Genomic DNA, 24907 nt, shown 5'->3' with positions numbered 1-24907 from the left:
ACACGTAGGAAATATTGAATCCAGAGTGGTACCATTACACCAATACTCAGCTATGTTTTGGGCTGATTTTTTTGTCTTCAGAACAAATGTGATAAACCTTGCCATTCTAAAAGTAATACATTTGCCTGCTAACTATGATATTAGCTTAGCCTGATCTGGTAGTCTATAAAATTGAGATAAAATGGACCAAAGGAATCTTTCACATTCTTGAGCATATCTAGAGCATTGGAGTATCACATGAGCCAGATCCTCAGTCTGGCTATAATCACAAAACAAACTCTTTCATTATTAGGAATCCCACTGTAATCCACTGTTGATGGCAAAATATCCAAATGTGCCTTAGGAAAAGCCTTTCTAAGATCAAAGTTCATTAGATCAGTTAAATAAGCTGGAAAAGTCAAGGGCAGGAAAGAAAAGTACTAATAGAAAGGAATTGTTCTTGAGGTGCCTTAAAAAGCTGCTATCTTCTTAAATGAACATATTAAATAATCTTTGTTTTATAAGTTGTAAAAAGTCAAGTCTCTTCAGATATTCTTTGGAGAGCCCCACTTTGGCAACTAGATTCAGTATGAAACTGTGCCATGAGTTAGATTTCATCTGTCCACATGACAGTGCTAAAAACCTGAGAATTCACAAAGTTATCATTTTTAACCAATAATTAACAGCTGCTTTATAGGCCAGAACCATTAGTGGGAGCAGTGATAGCTCAAATCTAACCACAACCAAAACTGTTGAAGGAGGAGCTGCCAACAATAACCAGTCAAATTTATTTTGGACCATTTCTAAGGGGTGGAGATTTCCAGACAAGTGCTGCTCTGAATAGTAACTGAGGAAGACATTTCATCTTAAAAAATTCCAAAGTTGGGGGGACCCAACAGCCCCCTCAGAAGCGGAGATCAGGTGGGGCTGGGTAGAGAATTTGGTGTATATTATAAATTGGTTTTTTAAAAAACTTCTCTTGATGAGTTCAGCTAACAAGACTTTTGTAGATGGCAGATTCTCTTTGAACTATGCCCCTCAGAATTTTTTCTGTACCCTTCAAGAGTCTAGGACTAGCGTGGTGTAGTGGTTAAGAGCAATGGTTTGGAGCGGTGGACTCTGATCTGGAGAACCGGGTTTGATTCCCCACTCCGGCACATGAGCGGCGGAGGCTAATCTGGTGAACTGGATTTGTTTCCCCACTCCGACACATGAGCCAGCTGGGTGACCTTGGGCTAGTCACAGCTCTCTCAGCGTCGCCTACCTCACAGGTGTCTGTTGTGGGGAGGGGAAGGTGACTGTAAGCCAGTTTGATTCTGCCTTAAGTGGTAGAGAAAGTCGGCATATAAAAACCAACTCTTCTTCTAGGACAGGGATGTCAAACTCAATTGTCATGAGGTATGGATATGACATAAATGTCACTTGGTTGGGCCGGGCCATGCTTCACCAGCCCAGATCAAGAGTGGGGAGGGGTGGCTGCCTCGTCTAGCTTGCGGGTCAGATAAGAGCTCTCAAGGGCTGCATCCAGCCCCCCGGGCCGTATGTTTGACACCCTGGTCTAGGATGTTTCCACATCAGCATTCCTCTGCTACAGTTCTTTTATACCGTATTGGTTTCTGTCTCTGGCTTTCTCTCAGTGTCCCTCCGCTCTTTCTCCATCTCCTCGGGATTTTTTTTGTACAAGAGTGTAGATATGTACACAGACAGATGTGCACCTGAACCAATCACAGAAACTGTTGGGATAACTTTGTAGAGTTCCAATTTTTAATGCTGGAAGCCTTGGGCAGGTGGCCGAGCCGCTGTTGTCCCTGCTAGCCTGTGCATACAGGCTGTTGCACCAGCCCTCACAGTCTGGAGGAGTAGCCCTAGTAGAGATGTAGCAATTCCTGACAATGGCCAAGGTGAATTATTTTCCATTGTGGTTGTCCATAAAACAACAGTGGACAATGTGATAAGATTACTGCATCTTTAAAGAGAGGTTGTATTTGCTAGGAGACCTAGGATTGGAGTATCAATTACAGGCAGGATGCTGAACTACAGTTTCACGGGCATATTACAAAAGAATGAGCTGGTGCAGATATTGAATTATGACTACAAAAATCATCTTCATGGAGGGGCTGTGGCTCAGTGGAAGAACTTCTGCTTTGAATGCAGAAGGTTCCAGTTTCAATCCCTGGCATCTCCAGTTAAATGGACCAGGTAGGAGGTGATGTGGTCTGATTCAGTGGTCTGATTCAGTATAAGGCAGATCAGATCAAGTGTCCTGCTAGTACAGCCCTCTGACTTTAGTAATGACCAGCCAGATACCTCTGGGAAATTGACAAGCAAGACATAATAGCAAGGGCTGTTCCCTGTATTCTCTAACAATGAAAAGTTTGAAAGTTTGAACATGGAGGTTCTACTTAGCTGTCTTGACTTATATCACAGATGATAAATAGATATTCCATGAATTAATTCTTCCTTGAAAATCTATGTAAACTGATGGCCATCACTGCATCTTTTGTTAATTAATGGCAGTAAGTTAGTCATCTCTTTTTTTTAACATCTACTTTCTGTACTTGCACAGAATGCCATATGTGGTTGTAGGGCATGTTTACGCTTGTTGTTTAATTCCCATCCCTTTCCTAAGTATTCTTAACATTAAATTTGCCCTTTTTGTTACTGCAGTAAAGTGAGCCGACATTTTTCAATGAGCTTTCCACTATCTCTTTCCAAAACATTTTTCCTGGGAATTCTAAAAGGTTAGCAAAGTAAGTCTTTCCTTTGCAGAAGCTATGCTAAAATAAATCTTTTAAGTACAAAATAAAATGCAGAGAGAGAGTTAGAGGCCTTCCTGAAAAAATAGATCTTTTGTCGAGGGACCATAACTCAGTGGTAGAGTATTCTGCATGATGTGCAGGTTTCAGGTTTTATCTATGGCATCTCCAGTTAAAAGGATCAAGTAGTAGGTGATGTGAAAGACTTCTGCCTGAGATTCTTGAGAGTTGCTGCCCATCAGGGTAGACAAAGCTGACCTTGTTGGACCAGTGGTCTGATTCAATATAAGGCAGCTTCATGTGTCCAGCTTTGAAACAGAGATTGACTAGCTAGTATTTTAGGGAGGGGGTTCACTGACATAGGGGCCACCACTGAAAATACCAGTCCCCTTGTAACCATCAGATAGCATTAGAAACCTAACACTGCAACCATAAGCAGAGTTTGAGGTCGCTGGATTTAGAAGGGTGTAACTGCTAACGATTGTATTGTAAGGGGCTCATGTGGGGGGGAAAGCCTATTAGATATTGCTCCTAATGCTAATAATAAACCTTTTGGACCTGCTGAAAGCCTCAACCATTATTAAGGAAAAGGCCCATGTAGAGTGTGTTACAGTAGTCCAATCTAGAAGTTACCAATGCATGTATGATCATAAACAGAATATTGTTGTTCAGGAGAGAACCAACTAAAGGGCTTTTAAAAATACATATCTTAAAGTATAAGCATATTTCACATGAGATTCCCAGTGGTCTCTCCCCTCCCCGATGATGAGTTTCACATCTGTTTACCTTGCTACCAAGTACTTCCAGACCCTTCACTGGGCCCCCAAATGAACTGAAATTGTAAAAAGGTACAGTGACCTTAAGTGCCACCCGATCATCTAGTTACAGTGCTTTATCCGGGATTACCTTAAACCGTGAGGTTGGCCAATCAGGGAGAGTTTAATTCTATGTAGGCCATTGTGTCTGCCTATTCTCAGGACAGTCAGCACCATTCCCTGAGAGGGGTTTTGCTCAGTAGTACACAAAGCCCTGTAGTCTGCATTCTCCCTTTGTTCACAGTGGCAAAATGCTTATATTTCTGACTCTCCCAAGGAGTCAGTAATGTTACCCCAGGTAGTTTTTATCCCTTCTCTATATTTTAGTTGCCCAAACTGATATTGACTTACCCTAGCAAAATTGTTTGGGATGCACAAATCCCAGAGAATTTGAGTTTGGGGGGGGGGGGGTTTGGCAGCAGAGAAGTCAAAGCCCAGGCATGCTTTTTGGCTTGTGAATATACAGAGGATGGTGTTCCTGTTCAAATACTAAGTGGGAAGTGCCCCGGTGAGGCAGTCATCTTTTTTCCCCAGCAGCTCACAGGCTGTTGCTTATATGGGAATATCCCTGGTATTTCATTATGTCGAAAGGTGCCTTGAAGCACTGTGTATGAGCTGTTCCTTCCTGTTCTCCTTGTAACTTGTGGTTTGGGTTTGTTTGTTTGTCCACGGACAGCATGTGAGCGAGTAACAGCACTGCCATTGTATGAAATGCAAGCAAAAGCGACCACTCAGTATTGCCTCTGTTCTGGAATTCCAGAGGTGAGACTTGCCGGGGGGGGGGGGCTCTGATGATGCGCTGATTCTCGGGAAGAGGGAGCTGATTCTAGTCCAGAGGTGTGAGTGTTGAAAGGAATCTCTTTCCACCTGGGAGGCATGTTGCAGGTTTAAATTAGTCCATTTGTCCATACTTCAGAATGCAGTCACCCATCATGCTCAAAAAAGTGTTCAGATGCGTGCTCCTTCTCATTCTTGCAGGAGACTGCCCTCCCCCATAGATCGACTTCTATCAGTAGTCATTTTGTTGCTGTTTGTGCAGATGATCTCCAAGGATGAAGCTGCTGCTGGAAATAAAATGAATGTTTCCCAAGTCGCATGGGGAATAACGTAAATTAAAACAATACCAGTCCAGCCCTATAGCAACTTGATCCTTACTGGAAAGGTTCACATTAAAAATCACACCATTCATGCTTATTTGGCTTACTCAAAATAGTTTCATTCAACAACTGCAGTTGGCTTTGTCCAAAAAACCTTGACGGCAGTTTCCTGTATGAAACTATGTTATACCATGATGTGCTAATTTATTAGTCGAAGATCAGACACTTTTGTTGTTTGAACATTTAACATGAGATAGACTAGCTACAGTAAATCCAGTGTGTTAAATTAGCTCAGCTGCCAAGTAGGACTCTGATTTTTCTCATTTTAAAATCTGTGTAATAACGTATGCTTATTCCACACAGGACTTCTCCCTCGAAAGCCAATAGAGACCTCTGCCATTTTTTAACAGTACTCAGCAGGCTATTTGTTGTGTTCACATCTGGATGTTTTATGTCTGAATGTCTCTTGCTTTCCTTCCCCCACTGCACCTGATCCATGGCAGATGAAGGCTTCCTTTTTCTTTTCTCTTTTTTTTGTGGGGCGGGTGTGTGTGATTGTATGTATGTCAGAATCTTTTCCCAGCTTTGCCTCCTTTCTCTGTGTGGTCACACTCTCTGACCTCTCTAGTGCAAGTCTTGTTTGCACAGTAGCTTCTTCTGCCTTCCCAGCGTATGCTTAGGGGGCTCGCAGCGGGATAGCTTTTCTTTGAAGCTGAATCCAGAAGCTCTGGGTCAATGTCGGTTCCCTGTCTTTATATCTTGGCTAGAGTGAAGAGCAGCCAGCATTATAGCACAACATGAAAACAAAAGCCTTTTGGATGTTTGCTACCCCCAAGAAAAACAGTCCTGACCTTTCTTCAGCCTCTGATAGTCATGCTGTTAGAAGAGGCTGTGTTGACTCTTCCCACTGGGTGATAGAACTCCTTGTCTGCATGCAGTTAAGGAAGACGTAGAGACAAAACCGACCAACAATCTTGCACACTTTAGAATTCTTATGATTTAGCAATGGAGAGAGGAAAAATACTTCTAAGTTCAAGCATTTCCTCATGCTGTAATGCGTGGTGCAATAGGAACTATATGAAATTAACAGTCTCAGAGAAGATCTGTTTAAACTTTCTAATCACACAGACTGTCCTGGCCTGCCATAAAGGGCAAATAAATTAAATTGACTTTTTCTTTTCTTTTTCTTTTGCCAGGCAATGTTTTCCAACTTTCCGCCATCCAGCGTCAGCCCGGTAGGCCTGTCCTCTGCTTCTGGTGCCTGCAGAACATCAAGTGCCATTTCTAGCCACCAGAAAGCACCCAGCCTGTACAAGGTTATGACATCCCAGAGCGCGTCTTCAAACTTGGTTCCCAAACCCCCTGCCAACCACAGACAGGCCATCAGAAAGGTAGCATCCCAGAGGATTTCCAAGTAAGTTTTCATTTTTCAAGAAGGAGCTCACTGTTGAAAAATTTAGATGGGGAACACTGTTTATTATTATTATATTTTATTATATTCCACTAGCAGCAAGTGTTCTTATCCTCGTCCTTGGGGACATGGTATATGTACTGTGATTTGAGAAATTAAACTTTGGCAACATTTTGGAAGAAACCGAGACATAGGAATTGCCATGCCTGAGCAAAGCTGCAGTCCATCCTGTCTACTGGGCCTTTATTGCACGTTGTTAACGTTGCTGTTTCCTGACAGACAATGTTCCTTTGCCATGAGTACATAATGGGAACCCACTTCATGCATCAACTTCTAAATGTACCTTTTAGGGACAAAGGAGATGTTTATATCACCGCTGGATGTTATGAGGAACATGATTAACTTGTAGCGATTGACCTAACCTCTGTGTTGAAAAAGTAACATGTGATTCAGCCCTCATTTTATGGCAGAGAATAGCTGGTATTTAATGAGCCAAAGAAAGAGCCAGAAAAAAATTCTAATAGACTAGCTGATATCCTTGTGAAAGTGCCTTTTGAACTCCAGATTGGTCATTTGTTTATTTCTTGGCACACAGCATCCTTCTTGTATAACTTCTGGGATCCTACAACAAAAAAAGCCCAACTGTTAATGTGTAAAATGTGGAACAATCTGGTATGGTGTCTTGCTCAGCTTTTGATATCACTATATTGCAATAAATGTCTCCTAAGAGAGTAGTTGAAATCCTTGTACAGTTGGTAACTTTGTTGTCTTTCTATTTTTATGGAAATCATTAAGTTGGAGGCTTGACATCTTTCCTTGACCATTTTTTATTTTTGTGGCTTTCCATCATACTTCCTCCAACTTCTCTCTTCACTAGACTAAACAGTCTGTCTCTCCCTATACAGAAGCCTTCCAATGCTTCCGACAAGTTGTCATCCATTTTTGTATTTGTTAAGCCAGATTAAAGATGTTCCTAGTTCTGTACTATTTTGGTCTTCTGAATTTGGTTCCTTCCAAGTTTTTACTGCTTTGAAGAGAAAGGGTGCTTATAGCAAGTATCTTGGAGGGACTCTTTTGATGTAGCACACTGATGCTGGATTGCAGTTTCATGGCAAAGCTGGGAGAGGATAAGTAGAGGAGTGCAAAAGACTTGAAGACAAAATTAGGAATCTGTTGACACAAGTATATAGCAGAATCCTCTTTTAAATCCTTGAGTGCCCTAAGATTTTGAAGAAGTGAGCGGATGAAGAGATCAGAAGGATACTCTGCCTTGACTGCTGCTGTTTTAGCAGGGTCAGGCTCTTCTTGCTGCTCAGGCTTCCTGGCCATCGAAATTATGGTTACAAACTTGGTTTCAAAATGTGTCCTGAGGCTCCCAGTCTTTAGGACAGGGGTACCTTGTAGTTGGGCAAGATAGGTGTTATTGCACTGGCACACAGATTAGGCTGTATCTACACACAATAACTTGTGAAGTGGGACAGTTCTTTAGGGGGCTTATCCAGTGCAATTCCATGGTACCATCTCAGTGTTCAGCTGATGAGCAGAATAGGTTTGTTTTCCAGCATATCTGATCCTGCGGGGGCCAGAATTTTATTGTTAATGATGCAGAGGTGCTCTGTCAGCTTGATTAGTTAGTACAATGTCACAACATATCAGGTTGGAATGGAACACTAGCACAAAGCCATTGTTCCCTTCTTTCTGGTTCACAGGATCTCAAGAACAGATTTTTATGTTGTTGGCATATTAGAAGGGTGGCTCCTTTTACTTGACGTATGTACATTTTCTCTTGCCTACCATGAACTCTTTTAAGATAAGGTGATCTCCCAATCAAACTATCTTACCTTTATCCTTCAGAACCATTTCATAAAGATACTGACTGAGGTGGTTAGCGCAATAAGTACATGTGGGAGAAGCGGTTGTTGTGGGCTTGTGCGGCTGATTTTTTTTTTGTCAGTCCCCCTGTGCTGTGGGTGTACTGCATGTTAGTTCAGGTGACAAATCTTTTCATTGAGTTCCTCTGCCAGGCAGCAAGATGTGTATTTGAAGATGCCGGTGTGCTGTGCTCACTTATTGGCAAGGGGAATGTTTATCCTTGTGAGATGGAATTGCATCTCCTTGGACAGACTTTACTTTACTGCGTTCTTGTGGTTTCTGCTCTGTGACAGGCAGGAGTGTGGGAAAACCGGAAAAAGCTCAACATCAAAAATGTACAGAAGGGGGAAGAAAGCAAAAGATTTCTTCACAATTTCAGAACATAGTCCAATTATCAAAGGCTGCAAGTAGTCATTCCGGAAATATTTTCTGAATTGCTGTTCAGACTCCAGCAATAGGTTCCAAACCTATTCTCTTAACATTTGTGGGATCTTATAATAACGTTTTTCTCACTTACATGGAAATAAGAGTTTTCAGTTGGTCTGCAGTATTAGAGGTTGACTGCATCTGAATGTCTTCCCAATCGGTTTGTACTTCTGTCCTGTGCCGTCTTGTCTTTCTTAAAGGACCAAGGTAGGGGGGATGAACAAGTTTTCTATAGACAGGAGAGATTTCCTCAAAGACTCCAATGCAGTTCAGGTGAAAAATATTTTTTAGGTGTTTGAATTCCACATTTTCTGTTCTATCTCAGCTATTGACCATTCCTTGCTCTCTATTTTTGGCCTGCTTTTAAGCTCCACTGTCAAGAATTCTGTTACATCCATGGTAGAAAATATGAGGAAATGTCTTGCTAACTTCAGTCTCAGTTCTTCATTTGTAAAGTGGGAATAATTTCTGTGTTTTGTTTATTTCCCCAGTAATGTATGTCTTTCTAAAGAAAAAAAAAAAGTTCAAATACAGAATCCTCATTAGCGGAAAATTTATTTCTATACAGAGTTGAAATTTTTCTGTATCATACTACTAAAATCCTCTGTGCAAACTATGCTATAAAGATTTGAGATGGAGGCAAGAACATGCATTTCATGAGCAGAATAAGCTTCCTAGAGAGAGGATCTCTCTCCCTTGAAAAGATTCTCAAGGAAAAGTTGGTGAAGGAAGTTGGCCTCTGGATTTGTTTGGTCTGTTCTAAACTCTGTAGCTGAGGACAAACTTCATTCCTGAGAACGAACTTTATTTTGTGGAATTCCAGTCTCAGAACTTGGAGCTGACTTATCCCCCTTTTGATTTCTGGAAACCACTTTCCATTCCCTCTTCTTTCTGTTGTTTCATTTCAGCTTAGTTGTTTCATTTCAGCTTAGTCTCTTAGCACAACCAGTGAATCTTTTTTTAAGTTTTTTGGGATAATTCCTTCTTGGAAGACTTATTGAGTAAACGAAGAATCAGAATTGCTTGCCTGAGTTGTATCATTGTTGCTGTCTCAGCTAGACCACATCTGACCTTTAGGAGGTGAAGAGGATTATGAGACAGAAAACATTTGCTGAATATGTGATAGATATCTTAAAGATGAATATTACTAATTCAAAAACTATTTGAATAGCTTGAGAAACTCCTATGGTTGGGATTTTCCTCCATTCTACCGCTCACACACATACTTTCCCCACTTAAAAAAGTAACAAGAACCAGATACAGCGGGCTTGTATCTCGATATATTTCTTTTGGCTTTCTTGGCTTCCTAATTTACAAAACAATAGAAGTTTTACAGAGTAGAAAAACATTACTTAAATAGATTTAGGATTTGGGAGGTTTAGTGGAACTATTATAAATATAAGCAGTTTATTGAAATGAAATAGCCCTTTAGCTTGATCTCCTATGCCACACACAAGTATAGGAAATCAAGGCCCTGTGACACTTTACGCCCATGATAATATCCAAAACACCAAACACGCTGGTTTTACACTGGGCTCCATTGCTCTGGCATATACAGTACCTCCATGGGACAGGGGATGCAGTGCAGAAAAGAGACCTACCCTCAATTGCCTATTCCTTCTCAGCTTTGACTGTAGCATAGCTGCACCTTAGAGTTGTGATGGTACTTTTCATCATCTTGCAATGGGTTCTGTTAGCTCTGTTTGGAGACCGGATATTTGGCAGAAGCCTTCTCTGCTAGAGTATCAACACTGGCACGTGATCTCCTTTCATCAAGGAACCTGGTTAATGGGGCTGTCCATAAAATTAGGTTGTAAATAAAAAGATAGGCTTGGGGCTGCTAATAAACGCTGCTGTGGTTCTGAGAATCCAGCTGGGTAGTTTTTATATCACAGATAGAAAAATGCTGTGAGAGCAATAGTATTCACCCGGAACATCAAGCAAAGAATTCAAAGCATTGGAAACTGCATAGATAGTGGAGAAAGCCACACTTTACTTTTCTATCCTCCCTTACAAATTAAAAAAACAAACTTGATTATAATGCCTGGGATGAGTTGTAGGGGTTAGTACTTACAAAACTAATTTGAGTTGAATGATTTTGAACCTATTTATTCATTCATTCATTCATTCATTCATTCATTCATTCATTTTATTTATACCCCGCCCTCCCCAGCTAAAGGCTGGGCTCAGAGCAGCTCACAGAAAACTCCAGTATACATTAAAATAGAATAAAATGTTTAAAAACAGCAATTAAAACAGCCCTGTAAAATCCTAAATAGCATAAAGCTATCTGATGACACCCTCCAGATTGTCACATGGAGCTACAGAGGGGCGAACAGATTACTAGGCCTCCATAGATGGTAAAAGGGGGGGGACCATAAGTGAAGTGGCTGTGCTTGTACTGTACCACTTCAGAGTGCTCACATGATCAATGCTCCTCTGTACAAAAAATAATGCCATCCATGTTTTCTATGTACAGTGGGTGTTTTTTTTTTAAGTCTGGTTTGGTGGGGAAGGACAAAGCAATGCCCATTTTAACTAGACCTCAAGAAATGGGTTAACAGTAGCATTGTGTGGCAACCCAAGAAAGGGTCTTCTCAGGAGTGGCACCAAAACTCTGGGACTCTCTCCCCAAGGAGACTTGTCTGTCCCCTTCTCTCTCTGAGGGGGAGAGCATCTTGCAAGAGACGGGTGATTCCTTTCCGGTTCCTTGGGATAGGCAGGATGTAAATAAACTAACTTCCGGATTCCTGCTCCGGAATCGCCCCCTTCTCAGTTTCTTTTCCTGCTTCGCTGTGGGAAGGCAGCGAAGGGTTGCTCCTCAACCCACCAACAGAGACCGCCATTTTGGGCGCACACGCGATCCCGTGCCCGACGCCGCTAGCAACCGCAGCGCCTAACAGCTCGACCGGCAGCCCACGGGAACCTCTCCCTGCAACCAACGATCAGCTGGGGGTGTTCCCTCAGTGATCCATCCTTAAGTGTTGTTTATATGCTTTTGTTAGTGTTTTAGCTCTGGTTTTAATTGTTTTTATATTTTTAAAAATTCTAAAATTCAAAATAAAAACTGCAGCCATTTATCACTATAGCAGCTCACAGAAGAAGGGAATTGTGAAATTAAGAGCCATCAAAAGAATGTGGTGCTGTTAAATAAATCAAAATATATGTATTTACGGTAACTTATTTTTGTTTATTCAACTCTTCTTGGAAAGTGACTTTTATGTGACTCTCAATGATTTCTTGTCCAGGTGCTAATCATATTCAACTCCCCTTCTCTTCCCCCCTCCCCAGTTTCACCAGTGTCTACAGTAATGGTCCTTAAGGCATCTGTAGAGATTGTTTTGTATTAGAATCAAATACATAATTTCTTTGTATATAATGAATAAGCCAGTTCCTTGGGAGACTCCTTGACAGGATGATTCTTGTGTTAAATGTTGGTGCCCTTTCTAAGGTTGGTGGAAGATCCAGAAACAGTGATGGAATGAGGCTTTTATTTTAGGCTTCAGAAAACCTACCTCAGGGAAAGGAACCAGAAAGGCAGCTCATCAAATGGTTACTGCTCTGATTTTGATCCTGTTCTTCCCAGGTTCAACATTCTTTGGCAAACATAAATTGTCTAACGTGTTGGGTGTAACTGCCCAGAAGAAAATGCTCAGAGGAAGACTGGAGCAGAGCAAACATTCAGCTGCTATTGGAACCCTTTCTTTTTGTACATTGGGTTAGCATCTCCCACTGGCTGGAAGACAGGCTTCACCAGTGGGAAGCACTCCCTAGCTTCCCAAATCAGGCCTGTCTTTTGACAAGGAAGTAGGATCTCTTAGGAGCTTCCTTCAAGTTAATTAATTAATTCTTTCTGGGTCTTGTACCCCCTTTTTTGGGGAGGGGTGTCCTTTTTCTTCTCCCCTTTAAGGAAAGCATTTTCCTCCCAGTGAACATTTCTAGTCAGGAAGTAACTTTTTTCTGTTGGGGGATATAGTGAAGAAAGCAGTAGAACTGGCTTCCTTTCTTCCAGGGCTGAGGCATCTGAAGCTTTCACCCGGCTCCAGTTGCCAGCTGCGGAGCTTATTCTCCCCTCCCCCACTCTTCTGGCTGGCAGCAGAGAGCATAGCAACACAGACACATGAGTCCTGATGCTTATTCCAATTCAGCTGACTGTACGGAATGAAACACACACAGAGATAGCTGGAAGCAGGCTGTGCATTGAGTCTAGTGCCAGCTTAGGCTCTGTATGCCGACATCCTCTCTCTGCCTGCTTCTCTTGGCTGGGAGACCACGGTAAGAATGGGACAGTAAGTCTATCTGCCCATCTTCCAGTGGAAGTGGAGTGTAGGAGTGTGGCATTTTTTCTCTCTTAGCATGTTTCATTTTATGTTATTAGCTTTATTTGTAGCCCTCCTTTCTCACTGACACTCAAGGTGGATTACACGCTGTAAAACAATGCAACCCATTGTAATAACATCTAAAAATCATTCAATCTCAGATGGGTTTGGAAGAGGGTCTTCAGTCCCTTCGCCTGGCCAGATGGCACAGCTGTGGATCATAACCTGGGAATACCCCAGCTATCAACTCTCCAGGCAAATATGAGTCCGTCACAGGGGACCCTGACCCTGCTCTACCTGTCCTCCTAAGACCTTTCAGCACATAAAGCTAAGCCTAAACTCGTGGGGGTAGAGGTCCAGTAGTTGGTCACCAGGGAAATGAAGGGCTTAGTCCCTGTGGGAGGTAACTTGATCACAGACACAAGTCTCCTTCCCATGACTTCCAATTAAATCCCTCTCACAAAAAAGGCCCTCCTGAGGCAGCAGCACTCACTGCTCATTTAGTTCTCAATATTCCTCCCATTCTTCCCACTACTAATTTTATGGTTGCTGGTGAGGTGCCAAAAGTAAGATTAAGAAAAAACCCTTTAAGAAAGCAGTCTTCTGCAATATGGGTGGACTGGATGGTCAAATCCCACAAGGGTCAGTACTGTGAACAAACTGGCTCTTAAACACTGTATCTTTTCCAACAACTTTATGGAGCGTTTCCAAATTCCACAGGTGGACACTTCCATATCTGTTCTAAGTTCAACAGCTGTTACTCTAGTTAAGATTCTAGTTAGCTGTTACTCTAGTGACGATTCCCTAAGTAATACCTGTGATCAAAGGACTAGACAACGCTGAGGCAGTTTTGAGGCTTGCTCAGCAGTCACAAAGAGCAGTATATATCAGGTAGACAAAAATGTCGGTAGCCATGTTGGAACACCTCAAAATCTGAAAACTAAAAGACATTCAGTTAAGAACAACCAAAATAACACAATGCGCTGTGCAAGTTTTCAGGCTCTCCAGAAATCTTCATGAGGCTGAATGTTAAATAAACAAAGAGTGTATGTGCGCATGTGGGGGAAGGGATCTTTAGGCCATGATCTTAAGTTTTCTGTCTGCCTCTTGTTAAAGATGTTTTGCTGACTTCAGTGGGCACAGGGTGCAGCTAGCTGGTATCAAATGAAAGCTCTCCGGTGCCAAACAGATCACACAAGTCAAGATCAGAAAGATTTGTCTGTCTTTGGCTCTCCTTGCCAATTCCTCAGTGCGGTTGTTTGCTAAGACTCTCACTGTAAATGTAATGGTTAGCTGGAATCTTTGGCTTTGCAACTTGGAGGTGGATCCAGGTTCCCAGTACTAATTGATCAATTCCTCATTCTTCCTTTCGAAATGGGGGCTGCACTGAGGCGCACACACTCACAAAAGCTTTGTGCACTCAAAGGTGGTGGAGAAAAAGGCTGAGCAGTTCAGATCCCAAGTCACTGCTAACGTTATGATGTTATGATGACTCTAAAAGCCAATGGACTGGGACTTCCAGTAACGAGCTGGTCCCAAACTCACGTCCCTAGGGAAAGCTCCCAAGGGAATCCAAGAAACGCTTAGAATTTGAGTGTTTTTTAGCACACTAATCCGGTTCTAAATAGTGGACCGGGACTCAGGAATTCCTCTGCAGCCCGAAGAAAGCGGTGTGACTCCCATACTCCCTGAGGGAGCTTTTTTAAGTCTCCTGGGGGTGTGGATGTTGTCCCGCTAGGCATCGAGGGGAGAAGGCATCGCCGTGAGCTCTTCTTTGGCTTTTGGCTTGGACCTCCATTACCTTTAACCAACTTATGAACTCTTTAATGAAGAAATACCTCACCTTCTGAAATCTATGTAACAAGAATACTTTTGATCTTACCGGGAATAGAAGGCTGACCTGGTTGGCAGGAATAACTGGGAACTCCGCATTCTCCCCCCCCCCCATCATACAAAACGTTTTTGGTTAAGATAAGACATCAGATAAAATGGCAAGGACTCTATCAAGTTGATCTGTGGGTAGACTAAACAATTGACTTTCTGATGGATGTGGCAAGTACCAATCAGACTCTGTGACATTTGAGGGGAAAGGAGAAATAAAACCCTCCCTCCCCTTGGTCACGCTACCTTTTCTGGGCCGGGAAGGTCCTCCTGCCATGTTTTCAAAATTCATCTTGAAGCACCGTAAGACTCTAGGAATATTATTGTACTGCAGCATGCCTGCCGACAACAGGGAGAAGGGAAGCACAGAAGCACGCAGGACTGGAAGCGAACTCCCTTGGTGCACCAACTAAAAGGTTTGCCATTGAAAACTACAAAAAGGGGACGACGGAAGGTCCGCCGCTGTATTGTTTGCGGCTAACTTCCTACTCCCTGATGCTTGCTGACCTAGAGCGTCTATAAGAAACTCGTTGGTTTTTCAAATTTTAAAAACTTATTTTTTACTTGTTTCTTGAAGATTTTTGCGAAAATATCTTAGCAACTATGCTTAATATGAACTACTAGTCTACCCACACCCTGGAAAAACGCTTTTTTAAGACCTGCCAAAATCGCTAAAAATAAGGCATCAACTTTAAATGTCTTCAACTCGTCAAAGATCTGGATCACTGCATACAGTATCACCTGCAATATCTAAATCCAAAGAACCCTCGCAAGAAGTAAATATGGAGAAAAAAATTCAAGATATGTTTGCTAAGCAAAATGAGGCTTTTGCAAAACAGCATGAACAGCTGTCAAAACAACAGGAGCAGATGTCAAAGCAAATGGAACAAATGACTACTATGATGACCTCTTTATCTCAGACATTGACTCAGAAAATGAACAAGGTGACAGAAGATCTCAAAGAAGTGAAAACCCAAGTTAATACAATTAAAACAAATGTGAAGATATTAGATGGATCATTAAAGAAAGTGATGGAAGATCAGAAGGATGTCAAGAAGAAGGTGGATAGCCATGAGAGACAAATAGATGCAATGTTGGTTCAGGAAGACACAGTGAAGAACCAACTGGCTATGATGGACATGAAGACTAGAGAATCTAACCTGCGTTTGCACAACCTTCATGAAGATTTAGGGCACACCAGAGATGCATTGATAAGGAATTTGGCACAGTTAACCCAAATTGATGAACAGGAATTGGACCATGCAGTGAATAGAATCTACAGATTCCCCTACCGGCAAGGTTGAAGAAAACTAAACCAAGAGACGTGATGATTTCCTTTTATGATATCAGGATGAAGGATGCAATTATGAAACTTCACTACGATAAACCAATGATTGTAGGGGAAACAACTTTGATAATACTTAAAGACATACCTAGGCATTTAATGGCAAAAAGGAATATCTTCAAAGACTTTACTGCAACATTACGGAAAAATGGAATAAAATATAGATGGATACTACCGCAAGGGTTAACCTTTATGTATAAGGGAGTCAGAACAACTATCACTTCATTACAAAATGCTGGAAAGTTTCTGAGAAAGTACAAAAGAGATTTTGCTGATGTTCCCTCTGGTAAATTAGAAGAGGAGGAAGAAGAACAAGAGGATCTCTCATTGAAGGGAGCAACTGGAGGGACCAGATTATAAGGCTATTATACTACACCAGAAAATCACCATGGCTAAAGTAATTTAATGGAATGTTAATGGTTTGAATGAAAAAATAAAAAGGGAAAGGATCATTAAATTTGTACAAAAACATACATTAATCTGTCTACAAGAAACATCTCGAAAAAAGATAGGAAATATTTGGAAAGGAAATTATTGGGTCAAGCATTCATTACGTCTTCTAAAACTAAAGGAGTAGTCATTTATGCACATGCCAGTTTGAGTCCTGAACTGGTATATAAAGATGAAGAAGGTCGTATTATGATAATTAGAACAAAAATAATGGGTCAAAAAACATTGATGATAGGAATTTATGCACCGAATGAAGGGAAGGCTAAATTTTATGAACAATTGCATGAGACTTTACTTCAATATGCTCAAGAACAGATTTTATTGATGGGAGATTTTAATGGAATAACTTCCCTCTTTTGGATAAAAAAAACCCAAGCTAAAAGTGAAAAAAAAGGAATCCTCCCAAAGACCTTTTTTCAAATGATGGCTGATTTGGATTTACAGGATATTTGGAGAACAATGAACACGACAGCTAAATAATTTACTTTTTATTCAGCAAGGCATGATTCACACTCTAGGATAGACATGATTTGGGCAAGTAAATCTATCTTTACCCAACTACGTAAAATACACATCGTACCAAGAACTTTTTCAGATCACAATCCGATTTCTTTTGAGTGGAATAACTGACAAGTATTTAGATGGAAACTGAATGATAAACTTTTGAAAGATCAGAAATTGTTGGAGGAATTATCTACTTTGATTAAAGACTATTTTGAAATCAACATGAATGGAGAAACCACCTTAAATATAGTTTGGGATGCTTTTAAAGCGGTGATTAGAGGATTTATGATCCAGAAAAATGCGGCATGGAGGAAGCAACAGTTACAGTTAACCAATACTATACTTTGGGATTTACAAAAACTTGAACAAGATTTGGTTCTGGAATTACAAGAAGATCAAAAAGGTATTATTTTGGGGAAGATAAATGTTCTTGAATATGGTGGTTTCTGAAGAAATGAATAAAAATTTGAAATATGCAAAACAAAGATATTTTTAACAGGCAAATAAACCTGGCAAGTTTTTGGCAACTCAGCTTCGGGACTCTTTTCAAAAACGAATTATAGCCAAAATACAAACAGTAAATGGACCTGTTTTTATACTACAACAGATATTCAAAAAGAATTTGTATCCTTTTATACCAAGTTGTACCAAAAAGATGAAATATCAATGAAAAAGATGGAAAAAATTTTACATTCTACAAACATAAAAAAATTATCATCAGCCCAACAGAGACTTATTGATGAACCAATTTCGTTAGAGGAATTAGAAGAAGCTTTTAATAAACAAAAAATAGATAAAACTCCAGGACCAGATGGAATAACCGCTTTGTTTTATCGTACTTTTAAACTTCATTTGGTAAGACCATTTTTGATGCTTTGTAATTCAATAATGGAAACGGGAACAATACCAGAAACATGGTCACATGCTTTTATCTCATTAATTCATAAATCTGGAAGAGACCCTGAAAAAGTAACTAACTATAGACCTATTTCGCTACTTAATGTGGATTACAAAATTTATGCTTCAGTTTTATCATCTAGAATTAAAAAACTGATTAAAGATTTGATACATGACGACCAAGCAGGTTTTGTTCCGGGAAGACAAATTAAGGACAATGTTAGGGTACTTTTAGATGCTTTGGAGTACTACGAACAGAACGTTCAACACAAAGCAGCTTTTATCTTTCTAGATGCAGAGAAGGCTTTTGATATGGTTTCTTGGGATTATATGAAAAAGACCTTGGAAGTAATGAACTTTGGAGAAAAATTTAGAAGAGGTATAGATGCTATATATACTAAACAGCAAGCGAAAATATTGGTTAACGAATCAATGTCAGGAGAATGTAATATACAGAAAGGGACGAGACAAGGATGTCCACTTTCTCCTTTACTTTTTATTTTGGTTTTGGAGTCCCTATGCTGTAAGATTCGTGAATCAAAGGATGTAAATGGATTAAAAATAAACAAACAGGAATATAAATTGAGGGCATTTGCTGATGACCTATTATTGATTCTAGATGACCCCAATCAATCTGCAATTAACCTGAAAGAGATATTGGACTCTTACAGTAAAGTTTCAGGATTTAAAATTAATCAAGAGAAAACACAAATGATTTTTAAGAATGTTTCTGGTTCAGAACAACAGTATTTTACTGCAATGACAAATTGGCAGAAAGCGACTAAAGTGAAATACTTGGGAATTTGGATTTCTACAAAAAATGCGGATATGATTACTAACAATTATATTAAATTGTGGGAAGAAATAAAGAAAGACATATTGATTTGGACAAATAAGAACTTATCCCTGTTAGGCTGCATTTCTACAATACAAATGAATGTATTACCAAGATTATTATTTTTGTTTCAGAATCTTCCTATATATCCCAAGTAAAGTACTTCAATACCTGGAAAAAAGACTTAATGAATTTTATTTGGCAAGGTAAAAAACCAAGGATTGCATACAAATACCTGATTGATTCAAAAGAGAGAGGTGGACTGGCACTTCCTAACTTTAAATTATATGCTGAAGCGGCTGCTTTAGTATGGCTAAAAGACTGGATGGACTTAAAAAACACATGGTTACTGGATCTGGAGAGTTGTGAAAATAGAAGTGGATGGCATGGTTATTTGTGGTATAACAAAGCTAAAACTCATGCATCATTTCAGCAACACATTGTCAAATCATCCCTGTATAGGATATGGATCAGATACAAACATTTATTAGAAGTAAAAACCCCGCTTTGGATTTCATCACAAGAAATGCTAACTTTACGCCCATTAAGACCTGCTCAATTTGTAATTTACCAGGATCTTTTGAAATGGGAAGGTACAAAATGTTCACTTAGAGGGGCATTTTTCACGGTAGATTTTGCTTCTCTTTTGCCACGGACCAATAAAAAACCCAATTTAAATGTTTTTTTCATGGCGGCGATTTATCCCTGTCAATTATCTGTAGTTTTGGTTTTTCATGGAAACAAAGCACGCTGTATTTGACAACGGTTTGGTCTGTCCCTTTTGCAGGAGGCCTCCCCTTCCAACAAGCTCATTGTTTATGCCTGCCCCCAACTCCGCCCAGCAGATTACCTCGTGCGGTTCACCAGCCCCAGCGCAAAAAACAACCACCAGTCCCTCTGGTCTCCTCCATTTTTCTTCCACCCTCGCTCTGTTCTGCTTTTGGAACAGTCAGATTCCAAAAGGGCGGGGGGGCAAGGCAGCGCTTTCCTCAAAGCTTCCCTCTATTTTCTATAGGTGTGGAACCCATTGCCCTTTAATGAAAGACAGGATTCGGGGGGGGGGGCAGGAATTGCATCCATGTGCCAAGAGGTGTGCCTTGGATCCAAGGTGTGCCTTGGATTTGCTGCTCTCTAGATGCACATTTTCCCAATCCTAATTCTCAAAACTCTTCTTGGGGGCTGATTGTTGAATTTTGAGAATTTGGATGGGAAAAGGGTGCATCTAGAGAGCAGCAAATCCAAGGAAAAACCTCCCATTCATAAATGCCCACTGTAAACCTCTTGCATTAAAGCCAGTGCATCGTGAGAGAGAGGAGGGCTCCTGGCTTGCTCACCGGCCCCGATCCAGCCAGTGTGCATGGCGGGGGGGAGAGGAAAGAAGGCCCCTGGCTTGCGCGGCGGCCATGATCCGGCCCCAGTGCATCGTGAGAGAGAGGAGGGCTCCTGGCTTGTGCGCCGACCCTGATCCAGCCAGTGTGCATGGCGGGGGAAGGAGAGGAAAGAAGGCCCCTGGCTTGCGCGCCGGCCATGATCTGGCCCCAGTGCATTGTGAGAGAGAGGAGAGCTCCTGGCTTGCTCACCGGCCCCGATCCAGCCAGTGTGCATGGCGGGGGGGGGGGGAGAGGAAAGAAGGCCCCTGGCTTGCGCGCTGGCCATGAACCAGCCCCAGTGCATCGTGAGAGAGAGGAGGGCTCCTGACTTGCGCGCCGGCCCCGATCCAGCCCCAGTGCATGGAGAGGAGGGAGACCCAGAGCAGACTGGCTGCCCCTCTTCAGAAGAGTGATAGGAGGGAGTTTTGCCTTGGGTTTTCCGCTCTCAGGATGCACATTTTCCCCATCCGAATTCTCAAAAATCCCCCCTCCCTGCTGGGATAGAGGGGCCAACAGCCCCTTCCCTTGAACATCCCCCCCACGGGTCCAGCTGCCCTAGACCAAGCTGCCACCACCACCCCCAGCGCACGAGGCGCACATGGCGTGGCCCCGTCGGTCTCCCCCTGGAGCCGTCCGTCCAACGTCCCCCTGGGCTTGGAGGTGTGGGCCCAGCTCCAAGGCCCATCCCGGGCGAGGGGCAGGGAAGGCGTGCCGCCTGCCCGCCCGCCAGCCTCCGGGACGGAGGGAGAGAAGTGCCAGGACTCTAGGCAGGCAGGCAGCAAAAGGGGCGGTATTCTTGTCTGAGCACGAAACTCCCCCAGCCAATCACTGTTCTTGGGGGAGGAGAAAGTAGACGTCACGGGCAGGGGCAGCGGAACTGAAGCAAACAATTCTTCATGGGCCTCTGAACCAAAAAACACGCGCCAACAGGAAAGGACGGTTTAAAAGTGGTTTCAGTTGCCTCAGTTATAACGCGGCTTTTATTGTTCATTCTGGGAAAATGCGGACCTACAATGAATAACCAAAAATTTGCACCGACACAAATCAGATTTGAAAGCGCAGCAAATCTCCATGAAAAATTCCCCAAAGAGTATGAAGAAGTTAAGGATTTATTATCTTGGTTCCAGTATCATCAAATAAACTCGGTTTAGTGTATTTTGTATATCTTGCTTTTGTAGTGTTGAGTTAAGAGTACTGGACTCTTAATCTGGAGAACCGGGTTTGATTCCCCGCTCCTCCACATTAGCGTCAGACTCTAATCTGGTGAACCGCTTCTGTTTCTCCACTCCTATGCATGAAACCTGCTGGGTAACCTTGGGCTAGTCACAGTTCTCTCCAAACTCTCTTAGCGCCACCTAACTCGTAAGGTGTCTGTTGTGGGGAGAGGAAGGGAAGGAGATTGTAAACCAGTTTGATTCTCCTTAAAAGGGAGAGAAAACGGGCAGATAAAAACCAATTCTCCTTCTTTTTCTTCTTCTAAATAGGGTTTTAAGTTGCAAATCCATCTCCATACACACACAGCCATATAAAAAATACAGCTTTAAAGAGCTCAGCACTAGTACACAATTCTCTGACATGTGGAGCTTTTCGGCATGCTGGATGTACTCCTGATTTTATTGGCAGTTGATCCACAAGCATTGGAATTGGTTTGGGCAAGGTATTTCTGCACATCTGCCCTCCCTCTGCATTTTCACAGTTGTGGAGTCAATTTATTTTCTTCAATAATGACTTTCAAGCAAGTATGCGTCGTCATCAGTGGAATCGTTGGTGGCCACCCCCTTTTAAAAAATTGCTTTAAAATATCAATATGTCACCAGAACATTGTAACAATAGGCTTATCAGGTTCTCTGAATTTCCAGCTTTCATTTTTTTAAAGTCTCTATGCCCTTCCCTCATGGAGATATTCCCTTTCCCATATATCTCAGCTAGGGAAGGGGATAGAGATTTACTACTGATATTTTAGAGCCATTTTAACAAAAAAGACACCAGTTTACAGTGCAGGGGGAGAATTGTTTGACCACCAGTCTCCCTATTGAAAAGTGGGCTGGAGGTGGGTGGGATTAAATAGGACAACAAAAATTGACAGAAACATTACACATGAGGATAAAGCTCTGACTCAAAATCAGCTTCCAGAAAAAGATTAGGGTAAAATTGGTCTGAAAAGAACTGGGAAAAACCAGGGAGAAAATAAAAACACCGGATTGAAAAACAAAGGCACAAAATGCACAAAAAATGTGTGTGGAAATCAGGGGATAAACCAAAGCAGTATGAGGCCAGAACCTGATGAAGAATGGATGAATAAACCCATGCGGAAAAGCTTGTAAATGAATTGGATTTGTACTGTTCTGGTGTGTTATCTCTTCCGATAATTTTCTCAACGTTCTACTCAAGAAGTCATGCTTAAAACCATCGTTTATGTAAGTATTAGTTCAGCCTGTACAGTTTCAGAGCTGGAAATTTTTTTGGCTAATAAGAGCTTACACGTTTTTCATAGAAACAAGGTGTTAAAACCTGATTGTTCATTAATGCATAAGATCATTCCCCTATTTTGTAAGTCCCAGAAATTATTGGTGCCCTCTTTATGTGCTAATGTGACCTGTCAGAGGAAAGACTATCATAAATTAGTTGTGAAGGTTTATTTGGACAGGGTTCAGGATTTGAGAAAAACCAAAGCTTGTTTCCTACAAACAGAAGTTGTTGAGGAGCTTAAGTCACTGCTAGTTAGCTTAGGAAATGTACTGTCATGGCAAATAAGGCTTTCAGAATGTTGCTCCCACAGTGTGTTTCTGCACATTCTGTTGTGGAGCAGCTATCTACACAATTTTCTGGGGTAAGTTTCCTATGAAAAAGATCTGTAAAGGTTGCCACTTGGTCATCACTACACATTTTCACTAAGCATTATAAGGCAGACTTCTGGGCATCAGCCGACACTACATTTGGATGCATGATTCTGGAGCAGGTTTCCTAAGATTTGGCCTATCTCTGTGGAGCCTGCCCAGGGAGGTGGCAATGTTTTCTATGTGCCAGTTGTACAGGCTGTCCTCTGAACATGGGGCAAGATGTGGGGAGGGAAATTTTCTTGTTGTAAATTGCCATTTTTCAACTTGTCCAGGGAACTGTCTACCCACCTGGCATAGTGCTTTGTGTTGGCTATACCCTTAAGCATGTGGGGTGTGGGAAGTTGGGAGGGCTACAGTTAGGGCATGATAGAGAAATCCTACTCTGTTTCTCACATAAACATTTTCACACTTTTGTTCCTACTGTTGATATCTGCTCATTAACAGTGCTATTGTCTGTGTTGATGTATGGGTTGTGAAGACACTTTGGTAAATCAGAGAACTGCTGCTCCTGGTGGAGTTAGAAGTTGGCCTGGCTCCAACCAGGCAGAGATGCAATCCTGGATTTAGAGACTGTCCTGTGGACATGATAAAGAGTGGGAACTTAGAAGAAGAAAATTTCCCTTTCATGCTTTCCTATTCCTTGAGGCCTGATGGTTGTTTTAAGCTCATGAGTGCCTGGGTTAATCAGGCTGCTTGACCCTTAGACATTTTTGACAGCAATTCCTGTGCATCTAAGAGAAGTGCCTTGATTTAACACCCTACCCTGGTAGGGATCACTAAACCTAAAGCTTTTGGCTGGCCACATAACCCATACATATGTGTTTTGTCCGAGAGCAACAAAGACACTGGCACTGGCTCTTCACAGTTGTTGATGTCTTGAGTTCAAACCTCAGTTTGAGCATGAGACACACTTGCTCCTGTCGATGCTTTGTCCCCTGGCTCATTCTCTTTCTGTATTTGATACTTGCAAATAAGTTATCACAATATAGAAAATGGAAACCTAATGAACAGATGACCTAGAATGGTAGATGTAGCTTGATTAGGCAAAATGATCAGTGAAGAGAAGGTCATTAGAATAAGAGAGGACCAAGGTGCAATCTGAGATTAAGGCATGAGGGAAAGTGAGTGAAAGGTAGAAAGAGCTGTGCAAACTCTGCTCAGCTGAGCAAAGCCTTCTGAAGGTGCCACTCTACGAACAAGAAAAATCAGCAATAGATTCCTGATTATTGTAGCAAAGTTAAAAATCAGTGGTTATGCATAACTAGCAGAATCTTCTCTTAGCTGAAATGTTTGCAGGAGTGCTAGCGCAAGTACTGGTTTGAACTTGAGAAATCTGAGATCAGAACTGGCCTGAAGCAGCAATCAGTGTGGAAGACAGCAAGCCATTTAACAATAGAAATTAATGTGGCTTCACAGAGGTATTTGGTCCTGTGAATATGACCCCGTTCCCCACCCCCTGAAAATTAATCAGCCCAAGGCTGTGCTGTGATTGTCGAGGACAGTAATATGACAATGGATCTAATACGGCTGGAATTTACAAAGGAGTTCAGGTAAGGAGTCAAGAAAAAAAATTAATTGGCTGTGTTTGTGCCATGCCTAGCTCACTCGCCTAACCTAATAGGAGTTAATGCTTCTTCGGTCTGTCCAGAAGTGTCATATCTATTTTGTATTGTGCAGAGGGTGGTTTTTTTTTGTATCATGTACAAGACATTGGAAAATTATGAAGCAGTACCCAGACAGTAACCTAAAGGGAACCAGCCAGACATGGTGGTCTGCAAAGTCAGAGGCTGTGCATGCCCTTAAAAAAACGTGAACAAAGTAGCTCAAGCACTGGAAAAAATTAAAGGCGAGGATTTTCCTCCAGAAACTAAATCCAGTGCAGGAAGTCTTTTACATGCAATAATGGATTTTCAGTTTATTCTGAATCTGGTAATATGGAACTGTGGTTTGAGAGAGATTAATCATTTAAATACAGAAATTCAGAAGAGTGACATCATACTGAACCAATCAGTTTCCTTGATGAAAGATTTGATCACTACTTTACAGCAACTGAAATTCAAGCTTTGAAAGCTGGCTTGAAGATGCAACGAATATCACCACTACAATGTCT

At 41.7% G+C, this 24907-nt stretch overlaps 1 protein-coding gene across 1 annotated transcript in view; it reads left to right on the top strand.

The window, feature by feature from the left end:
* The window catches only part of TTLL5 (tubulin tyrosine ligase like 5), a 153498-nt gene that overhangs the window by 114617 nt on the left and 13974 nt on the right, over positions 1–24907 (top strand). The window contains exon 32 of the mRNA XM_056850734.1: positions 5844–6061. Within this exon, the coding sequence (XP_056706712.1) occupies positions 5844–6061 (218 nt within the window). The remainder of the gene's footprint in view (positions 1–5843; positions 6062–24907) is intronic.

This window comes from Euleptes europaea, chromosome 6 (genome assembly GCF_029931775.1).
Source record: "Euleptes europaea isolate rEulEur1 chromosome 6, rEulEur1.hap1, whole genome shotgun sequence".
NCBI classification, from domain to species: domain Eukaryota; kingdom Metazoa; phylum Chordata; class Lepidosauria; order Squamata; family Sphaerodactylidae; genus Euleptes; species Euleptes europaea.
Note: the sequence above shows the minus strand (reverse complement) of the source record. Positions and strands in the feature narration are given on the sequence as shown.